At 47.1% G+C, this 11,031-nt stretch overlaps 1 protein-coding gene across 1 annotated transcript in view; it reads right to left on the minus strand.

Annotated features, from left to right (window-relative positions):
• Positions 1 to 11,031, minus strand: part of USP35 (ubiquitin specific peptidase 35) — a 31,747-nt gene that overhangs the window by 18,802 nt on the left and 1,914 nt on the right. Inside the window, exon 2 of the mRNA XM_054847636.1 lies at positions 316 to 1,012. Within this exon, the coding sequence (XP_054703611.1) occupies positions 316 to 997 (682 nt within the window). The 5' untranslated portion in view covers positions 998 to 1,012. The remainder of the gene's footprint in view (positions 1 to 315; positions 1,013 to 11,031) is intronic.

An 11,031-nucleotide genomic window follows, 5' to 3' on the forward strand; every position in this document is an offset into this window, starting at 1 on the left:
TTCGAGTCCCACTCTAACCAGCTGCAGATAAGGTGCTTTCCATTAAGCTCAGCTGATGCTGAAAAGCGCTGAACACACAAACTTGTGCTGCAAGTATTTCAACCCAGTTAACAACTCCTGTGTGGTTTCAGGGGATATTGTTTTCCTAGCCTAAAGCCCTGGGTAACTTTTAGGGATGCTTGCTTATTATATTTCAGCTGTGGCTGCATTTCTGGACCAGATGAGAACCACACAAGTCATCAAACTTTTGTTCCTTATCAAAGCCAACATTTATATTCCCACCCATTTTTTGTTTATTTTTGTTTTTTTTATTACCTGTTGAAGAAATGATAGTGAACAGCTCCTTCAAAGAGGGCAGGATGACTGAGGTCTGAGTCCTCCAGATCCTCTGCAGCAGACCACTCACTTTGTTTACCTGCTCCAAAAACTCCATGATGTCCTCTTCCCCCTCAGAGACGCACTGGAACTGCCTGATGCACCGGATCAGCTGCTGACAAAACAAGACCTGATGTTTGCCCACGGGAATGCACTGAGGATGCTGGATTAAGAGTTTGCTGATCTTTGCACACTGCTTGGGGCTGGGCCTCTCGCAGACTTTCCGGAGCACTTCAATCCTCAATAAGCCAAAAATGCTGTTTGCTGACGGGCTTTCCAAGACGAACTGCAGTCCTAACTGGATATAATCGAGTACGTAATGGCTTCTCTTCCCCAGTGGTCCATAACCTTCCTGGAGGAGACTCAGCAGGAAGCGGACATTGAAGAACTCCTCAAATTCCTCTGGGTGGTAGTGGCCATACACCTCCAAAACCTCTTTCCCAATCTCTCTTTTATACTTGGTGTCCCCCAGGAGGTAAAGCTTGGTAGAAAGCTCCAGCATGGACCAGCATTGCTCGCTGTCCATGGGCTGCTTTGCTGCTTCAATGACGCGCCTCACAAGCCCTTGCTTCACATTGTTGGGGTATGAGGACATCACCACGGCTTCCAGTATCTTATCCATCTCTGCTCCCAGCTGCTGAAAGAGAGGAACAGAGCAGCAGATTAGTTCAAGCAGGGTCGGCTGACCTTTCAAGTACAGGTTGGCAAGGGAGGCTAAAGAAGAGCTTGAGAGCTGTCTGGGACCACTATGAAGATGATAATTCTTTTGCCCTTTTCATGGTGGTATTCTGAATGATGCAGAAAAGTTTCTGCTCTGGTGATGTTCAACTCAGACTAAAGCCCCAAAACTGACTGAGTACATATAAATAACTTCTTCAAATTAATCACACACTTGAGGACTTCTGTCTTGTAAACAACTGACTACTGCCTTACACTTGACCCTAGGAATGGATGAGCTCCCTCTCCTTGAGGGGTTCAGCAACTCAAGATGGTGCCCCATGTTTCACAAAATCCAGTCCGCACTGGAGATAGCCTGCCACAGACCCACAGAGGGGCTGAGCAGGGAGTTAGGGGACAGGGTGTGGAGTTGAGATCTTCCACTGGAGTCTGCTGGCTCAGCTGTCCTCCAGAGGCAGTGAAGCTCCTGATGATTGTCTTCACATTCAGGGAAGGAGAGAAAAGCCCTGAGAAGCAGAGCTGGGATTGCAGCCTCTCTGTGCAATAGCAGGGGTATAAGTTTGACTTTTACGCCATGCTGCCAGCCGCCCCGGCTGAGTGGTGCAGTCTTGGCTGCTCCCCAGGGACCTGCCACATTTGTATGCAGGACCAAAGCGAGAGGGGAGAGAAACTGCAGAGTCAGGCAAAGTTTCCCATTTGTCATGGCCTGAATTCACCAGCAACGAAGCATTAGAGGAGAGAGTGCTTAAAAAAACCCCTAAGGATTCCCCAACACCCTTATAACCAGGTGTTGGATGCACTGCTGCAAAGAAACCCCATTACAGAGTGATAAAATCAGACAGCCAGGATTTCTTAAAACATATTACAGGGACTACATAAAGGCTCACCCACAGCAGGTCCCCCCAGTGTGATGTGCTGCACAAATACATGTTTGGAGAACGTCTCTTCCTGCCTATAGCCTGAAACAATCCATGGGGGAGGGAGAAGGAAGGTGTACGTATCATCTTCATTACCTAAACGAGGTATCAAGGCAGGACAGATCCATCTACGTTCATGTGCATCTGACCAGAAGAATAATCACCACCCTTCAATTCCTTAGTTCCCTAATCCATGAAATGAGGACAACACGCAGCAATTCCTAGCAGGGTTGGTTGAAACTTCATTCGTTAGCATTTGCAAAGCATTTGAACCTTTTCAAGTAGGTAGTGTTATATTAAAGAAAAATATATGCACAGATGACATGTACCCCAATTATGGTTTTCACAGATGACATCCAGAATGGACTTCAGAGGATGCCATCCAAGGATATCCTATCCCTGGAGTAAACCTATATCTAAGCCGGAGAGTATCTTCTCTCCTGGTAGACAGTCACTTGCTGGTGAGGAAAGAAAAAAACATGCCAGATGCAAACCTCAAGCCCTGGCTCACAGCTGCTTGACTGGGAAGCCTTCCCACTCAACCAATCAACCAACCAAACATCATCTCTTCCCATCATTGCTTCCTCCACAAGCTCACAGGATGAAAGAAAAAATAAATACATATATGCATGGCCATTTCCCCATCCAGTGATGACAGCAGCCTATGCTGAAATGGCTCTTCAGGCACCACCTTGGTGCCTTTCTATCCCCTGCCTGTTGACTCATGCAGTGGTCTGATTGTGCTGGATTTATTTTTCCCCATGAAGCACCACTGCTACCTTCCCTGAAACAAGCTATGGCAGAGCTAATGCTCCTCATTGCATTGTTTCCACAGGACAGAAGACATAAGCAGGACTCTTGAGGTACCAGCCTGCATTAAACCAGTTACAGAGGAGGACGAGGTAAGAGGAGAGAATAAAAGCCCACAAGTGACGTCTTTTCACCTCAAACAGAAGGTACCACAGTGACAGCAGAAGCTACAGCGTTGGTGGATAAGGAAAGTGCAACTGATGTCATCTACCTGGACCTGTGCAAAGCATTTGACACTGTCCCACATGACATCCTTGTGTCTAAATTGGGGAGACATGGATTTGATGGATGGACCACTCAGTGGATAAGGAATTGGCTGGATGGTCGCACTCAAAGAGTTGCGGTCAACGGTTTGATCTCCAAGTGGAGAACATTGATGAGTGGGTCTCCCCTCAGGTCCCTCCTCAGAGGTCAGTACTGGGACCGGCGCTGTTTAACATCTTTGTTGGCAACATGGACAGTGGGATCGACTGCACCCTCAGCAAGTTTGCTGACGACACCAAGCTGTGTGGTGTGGTCGACACGCTGGAGGGAAGGGATGCCATCCAGAGGGACCTGGACAGGCTGGAGAGGTGGGACCGTGTGGACCTCATGAAGTTCAACAAGGCTAAGGGCAAGGTCCTGCACATGGGTCGGGGCAATCCCAAGCACAACTCCAGGCTGGGCAGAGAATGGATTGAGAGCAGCCCTGAGGAGAAGGACTTGGGGGTGTTGGGGGGCAAGAAGCTCAACATGAGCCAGCAGTGTCCGCTTGAAGCCCAGAAAGCCAACCGTGTCCTCGGCTGCATCAAAAGCAGCGTGACCAGCAAGTCAAGGGGGGGTTTCTCCCCCTCTACTCCACTCTGGTGAGACCCCCCTGCAGTACTGCACCCAGCTCGGGGGTCCCCAGGAGAAGAAGGACATGGAGCTGTTGGAGTGAGTCCAGAGAAGGCCACGGAGATGATCCAAGGGCTGGAGCACCTCTGCTATGGAGACAGGCTGAGAGAGTTGGGCTTGTTCAGCCTGGAGAAGAGAAGGCTGCGGGGAGACCTTAGAGCCCCTTCCAGTCCCTACAGGGGCTCCAGGAAAGCTGGAGAGGGACTGGTGACAAGGGCAGGGAGTGACAGGACAAGGGGGAATGGCCTGAAGCTGCAGGAGGGGAGATGGAGATGAGATGTGAGGCAGAAATTCTTCCCTGTGAGGGTGCTGAGGCCCTGGCCCAGGTTGCCCCGAGAAGCTGTGGCTGCCCCTGGCTCCCTGGCAGTGTTGAAGGCCAGGTTGGATGGGGCTTTGGGCAAGCTGGTCTAGTGGAGGGTGTCCCTGCCCATGGCAGGGGGTTGGAACACAATGATCTTTAAGGTCCCTTCCAACCCAAAGCATTCTATGATTCTATGAAAAGCCAACCTGGAGAGCAGACTGGACTTGCAGGCAGACCAGAAATCAGGAGAAGCGTTTGTCCTAGCTGTTGCTCAGTCATCAAGCTGGTACACCCTTCACCTCCTCTCTGCAGCTTCACAGTCTGAGCCCTGACACCCCAGACATCTGTCAGACAGATAAGTGACCTGGATGAGACAGGAGGACCTACAATGCTCACTGGTTTTGTGTAACCACTACGTGGTTACTACCCTGGAGCAATCCATGCTGATCCCGGCACAGTGGTGTGGAAAGACCACACAGGCAGAATGGTCAAAAAATGGCTACAGACCTTTAAGATCTAACCCTGTAAATCACCGTGGTCCGCAGCCCACTGGTGTATGCGGTGCTGGGTGGCCTCACTGCCCCTCTTGGGGGCAATGGTTGCCCACTGTTGTCCCCTGTATGACCCGGCTTTTAGCCACTTTAGCATTGCCAAACTTCACCCAAAATTTCAATGTAAAGAGTCTGCTTACAGCTGAATTTTGAGAAAAATTACAGCTCAGTTAGTTACTTCTCAGGCTGAGCACAGAAGTGGACATGAGGATGGGTAACCCCAGCCTTGCTGCCTGGAGTGCGGCTGGGTCTGGTCTGACATAGTGCGGCAAGGACAAGGCTGAAACAAGCTCTTTCCATAGTCAATAGACATACAAATCCCAATGGAGAGTATCTAAGGACTGTAAAGTCAAACCATCTTCCTCATTAGGAAACATCACAATGTCACATATTGACAGTAGGACCTCAAAGACATGCAGGAAGAACCACCTAAGTTGACATTGTGGTGCAGGGTCCATGCTCTCCTCACCAATGAAGGACTTTACAAAGAAAGGTTGGGTGTTAGGTAGCCCACTCTCACCTACACCTCTCTAACTACCCTGGTGTCAGCAGGAGGGGACAAAAAAACCCATGTTCCTGTTGTGTATCAGGGTACACCAAGCTGCTCCCTGGGCGTGGGCCAGACAAACCCAGGATGGAGGATGCTAGCCAGCAAGCTTCTCAGAAGGAGACATTTATAGTATATATCGCAATCTTAGAACTACATTAAAACAACAATCAAGTTGCTTTGTAATATGTAATAATAAAAATTACAGTCTTAAAACTACACTAAAAGAGCATTCTGCACTAAAAGATCATTCATATGTCAAAGGTTAGGAATTATGACCACTAATTCAAACCCAGCACAGCTCCAGAGGCGTTCAGAGAGATATTATTTAAAGGATCTCATATTAACTTTTTTTCCCCCAGGACCTGCCTGGAGAATGAATCAGGGTTTGCAGTGAAGGAGACTGGTGTCTGTAACATCAGCGTCTCATTTGTTGCAGAAACTGGAAGTGTGTCATAAATAATCCAGAGAACTGCAGGAGAGGGAAGGACGGTTTCATTGCTGGGCAGCCAAATGCCGCCTTGGAGATCTGGTCCCTGGCTCTCCTCTGTTTAATACTGAAATAAAGAGACTAAATATTCAGATAATCAGGCTTCTATAAGGAGTGCTCCTGAAGTGGGACAACCTTTCTGCACTTTGTCGTCTTCACTGGCAATAACAACTCACAGAAAAGTTGGGAGGATTGGCTCATTCCTGCTTGTAAAGAGAACCGAGTTCCTGGAGCACACGAGGATGCCATAGAAGATCAAAGTGTTAATTATTAATCTGAAGAGCTGCTTTGAGGTTCCCATCTGTTATGTAGCTCACATAAAACAAAAAGTACACAATATGAGCTTTGCAGTAAAAAAGAAGAAATCCCATGAAATGGCAAAACTGTTCTGCTCCCGCGGTGAACAACTGGCAGGAGCAACACGAGTAAAATCACAGGATCAGAAGGGAAGGGACCTTGGGAGGTCTCTAGTCCAATCCCTGCACAAAGCTGAAATCAAACCAAGCTGCTCAGGGCTTTGTCCACTCAGGTCTTGAAAACATCCCAGGGCAGAGATCATACAACCATCCTGGGCAACCTGCCCCAGTGCTTAATTAGCTCATAGTGGGAAATTTTTCCTTATTTCCAGTTGGAAACTCTTGTTTCAATTGGTCTAGGTTTTTTTCTCATTCTCCTGCCATGCACTGCTGTGAAGACCCTGGCTCCATCTCCTGGATAACCTCCTTGTAGGCACTGGGATGCTGCTATCAGTCAGTCTCCGGCCTTCATCAAAGCAAGGGGTTGGTCCATCCCAGGTGAGTCCATTCCAGGTACAGGACTTTGCATTTGTCCTTGCTGAATTCCACAAGGCTCTTGTCAGCCCCAGCCTGCGTGGTCCTCCTGTATGGCAGCTCTGCCCTCAAGCATATTGACTATTTTTATTTATATTTATTCCCCCAACATAAGGACATGAAGCTGTTGGAGCGAGTCCAGAGAAGGCCACAAAGATGGTCCGAGGGCTGGAGCACCTCTGCTATGGAGACAGGCTGAGAGAGTTGGGCTTGTTCAGCCTGGAGAAGAGAAGGCTGCGGGGAGACCTTAGAGCAGCCTTCCAGTCCCTACAGGGGCTCCAGGAAAGCTGGAGAGGGACTGGTGACAAGGGCAGGGAGTGACGGGACAAGGGGGAATGGCCTGAAGCTGCAGGAGGGGAGATGGAGATGAGATGTGAGGCAGAAATTCTTCCCTGTGAGGGTGCTGAGGCCCTGGCCCAGGTTGCCCCGAGAAGCTGTGGCTGCCCCTGGCTCCCTGGCAGTGTTGAAGGCCAGGTTGGATGGGGCTTTGGGCAACCTGGGCTAGTGGAGGGTGTCCCTGCCCACGGCAGGGGGGTTGGAACGGGATGATCTTTAAGGTCCCTTCCAACCCAAACCATTCTGTGATTCTATTATTCTATTTCCCCAAGTTTTCTGTCACTCACAAACTTGATGAGGTGAGTTTCATCTCCCATTCCATGTTGTTAATAAAAATATTGAACAGGAAAGGTCCCAGGATAGTTCTAGCCAGTTTCCTACCCAATTAGCAGTCCACCCATCGAGACTGCTGTAAAGACTGTAAATGACAGCAGCCTTGACTCCAGACTTAAAATCCATCTAAAGGTACAAATAAAATAAAATATTTCACCAACATTTGTAACAGGTGTTGCTTAGTATGAGATGTGTCCCTGCAAGGACAGATACCCAACCATGCTCTAGAAACCAGAGAGGAGCAAAGAATTTAAGCAAAGAGCAGCATCGAGTAGCTTAGCTTCACTCTCCAAACTGAGTAAATGGGGAAAAAAAAAAACAAAAACAAAAACAAAAAACCAAAAACCAACCTCAAGATGAAAAGTCACCTTGGGCTTTGCTAGGGTCCATCTTGGGTCTAATCTTCATAATCTGTACTGTTCACAGGTGTCCTTATATTTCTCTTCTGCCTGTGTATTTTTCTTTAATCAGGATTCATTTCAATTGAAGTCTATCCAATTACCTCTAAATCAATTCATTCCCCTGTCCCTGCCAGCAGCAGATTTCCAGTGAAGGCTCCTTAGTATTTTTTACAGAATGCAGTATCAGTTCCCACACCCCAGATCTTACAAAGCTCCGAAAACATAGATCTGAGATGTACCTTACCTTTAGGAAATCTTGGTAATAAATTCAGCACATTTCCTACAATGGCATCATATATAGTTTGATAAATACCACTAAAAGAGGAAAAAAAAAATCCCACCATCCAAACACAAACCGATAAATAAAGTGATTTGCGTCTTACAAAGAAGAAGAAGAAGAAATCATGATCTACTTCCCTGAATTCTCTAGAGGTCTGGGAGTACAGAAACAAGACTCACCTTTTATTGTCCTTAACTCCTGCTGAAATGGCTTCTTTTATGTCAGCCAAGTCATTACTGTTATTCTTGCTGCATCCTCCAGGCAGCTAGGCAATTAGGGCTCAATGCTGCAGCATGCTGAGCTGCTGCAGGATAGAAGCGAGCACACACAACGCCTTGCTAGAGCACAAAATACTGCCCCAAAAATACTGTATTCTCTAAAATTTCTACAAAGTTTGCCATGACTTGGTATACAACGTCTTAAAAGGAACAGCCTCTGTTATCACACACCTCTCTAAGTCTTCTAGGTCTGTTTTCTAGGAACATCAAAGTAATTGTGTCCTAATGATTTTTTTTTTTTTCCCCCAGGAACAAATGTCCCCTTAATTCATAAGCAAAGGGGATTTTTTTGGTTCAAAGTTCCTGCCTGTTCATTCAGCCAAGGAAGGGAAACCTACAACTCATCACTACCACACCCAACAGATACAGCCTGACCAGCAGGTATCGGACAGTCACAGACAGTCATAACTTCCCTACGACTATTTTTCTAAAAGGCTAAAAAGCTCTCTAAATAACTAGGAAGAAACTGCAATTTCCCTGCAGAGATGGAAATCATTAAACAAAGGCCACTGCTGGGCCCTCATCCATGCTACTGCACCTCCCTGGGATAATTTCACATCTGGTTATACTCTTCATTTAGCTGGCATCTGTTTTTTTCTGACTAAATAACCTTAATTAATGGAAGTGATGTGAGTCCAATTCAATGATCTTCTGTGTATACGTCAAGCACTCGCAGTGACTTAATGCTGTGGTTTCTATCTCGAGTCCTCTCAATGTCATAACTGCTCCTTCTCTCTTGACTTCTTTCTTAATTGTTTCACATCCAGCTACTCATTATTCTCTAAAGCCTCAGCCTCCCTTGTATATCGTTTGCACTGTAACGATGCCTGGAGGCTTCAACTGAAATAGAGCCCACTGCCCTACAAACTCTAGATATCTATATATCTATAGGAAGGGGAATATATATCTCACTCAAGCGACACGGCAGAGAGCATTCACGCTGTTGTAGCAATGTAAAATACTGAGGCACATCCAGATCAAACCACTTGCTCAAGGAGATACACTAGGTTGTGGCAGACGCAGCAGCCAAACCTCTCCAGACCTGCAGCTACATTAACGGCGATGCTCCACCTTCCTTTGCTCGCTTCAGCCGCTATCTGAGTTGTACCCAATGAAGTCCCATGGTAGAGCAGAGGATCGGGTCCGTTTTTATCAGATCTGGGCAGAAACTCAGAGCTAATAACTGCAGAAAAATCCAGTTAAATACCCCTTTAGAAACAGAAATGAGACTCTACCCATCTGCAGTCATAACAGGGAAAAATTGCCAGCACAGAAGCCTGGCCAAATTTTTTGCACGTAATTATAATCTGCTTTTCTACGTTCACCTTCTCTTTTCAAGGAGATCAGATATTCTTCGCTTCCTGTCCCAAACTGCTTTCCAGCGACAGATTGCACTTGTGTTGTGTGTCTCCTACTCACTAGAGCTAATTACTTTTGGCTGGCAAGGCTCTTCGTGCTTTCCTGTCCTCTGCTGCACTGAATCAGAACCGCCCATGAGTACAGCACTGATGGAGATTCCCCTTCAGTCACAGGCAGTAGCAGATTTGGAGCAGGAGGTTGTTCCCACGCTCTACGGGACCTTCCACCCTGCTCGGCAGCTTTCTGTCCTCTCCGGAGAGTAAAGATTTATTTGAGCATCGTCACCCAACTGGACTGCTGGCATTTTGTATGGCTTTGCTGTACGTCAGGAGCTCCACCTTGGGAACAGCGAGTTTCTCTCCTGTGGCCACACACTTTTCTAAGGGGTCCCTAAAAAGCAACTAACCAAAAGACATCTATTTGCAGTCAGCCTAAATTTACCAGATAGTAGTCCCCACCTTTACTAAAATCTGTTGATGTTTTAAATCCAGACCACTGTGGACCCTTTTCCTTTCTTCTGCAGCACCATGTATTTCATCATTCCTTTTTCCTCTAAAACATTATAAATATGTTTGACCACACCATACAATTCCATCAGCCATCTCCAAGTGACCTCCCATGGTCATAGCACAGCAGCGCTGGGCTGGCTGCCCTACCCAGCTATCTTAGCTGTCCTGCTCTCTTATTTCCCCGGTGCTGCTTCTTTGATCCCTTTGGTGCACACAACTCCTCCAGTCTCTTCTCTTGCTCTGCGTTTCTTGCTGTTAGGCACTCAGTCATCAAATAAAAAAAGGCTTTGGCTGGATGTCAAAGCGATCAGTGCAATAATACCAAATAAAGCCCAAGGCCCTAACATTTCATCCTCTCTGTCTCCGGACAGACTCCTCCTCCCAGCTCCGTTCCTCCTCTCCAGTCAACAGCTACATATATGCATCTCTAATACATACCGGTATCTTTTCCTAGAAAAGTATCTCAAAACCATCACTAGCATACGATCAGCCATCCTGGTATGGATGTAGAAGGCAAGGCATAAGGAATTAAATTCCTGTCTCCCGTTGCCTTGAAAACCAGCAGCAGAGAGAGGCACGTAAAGCAGGGCTTCTTCTAACCACTAGACCAGCACTGACAAACCACTGGCTCTATGGCTAAGCCCAGCACCAACCACAGACAAAAATAACCCACCCCAGGTGCTTTTTAATTTTCTGAGTATATTTGGCATTGGATTCCCAACAGCGCTGTCCTGCCTGCGCTAGGTAAATATTTCCTGGGATTGTCACTCCTCCTTACATCACCCAGATGAACATATCTTCCTTTTCTTCCCCCAAAAGCCTTCTGCCTTCCTCCTTAGCCGGAGCTCTCAGCCAGGGCTGTGCTACTCTACTTCCATGGGGCTTGATACTAGGAGTGCCCAGATCCTGCACTGACCTTCAGACCAACGTCCTTTCTATTATCATCACTGGAGACTGTAAATATATCTACTCCGGAAAGCTGGTTGTTTTCTTGGAGGTATTTATAGCATTAACATCACTCTTCTTTCTTCAGATTTCTGCCTGCTTTTGTCTGTGTATAGAAATTAAACCCCTGGATATAACCCAAGGAAAAACCACCTCCTGTTCACCAAAGCATACAGGACTGAGGGCTGACACTGCCAGCGCTGGCTGGGATTCAT

Source organism: Grus americana, chromosome 1 (assembly GCF_028858705.1).
Source record: "Grus americana isolate bGruAme1 chromosome 1, bGruAme1.mat, whole genome shotgun sequence".
Lineage (NCBI taxonomy): Eukaryota > Metazoa > Chordata > Aves > Gruiformes > Gruidae > Grus > Grus americana.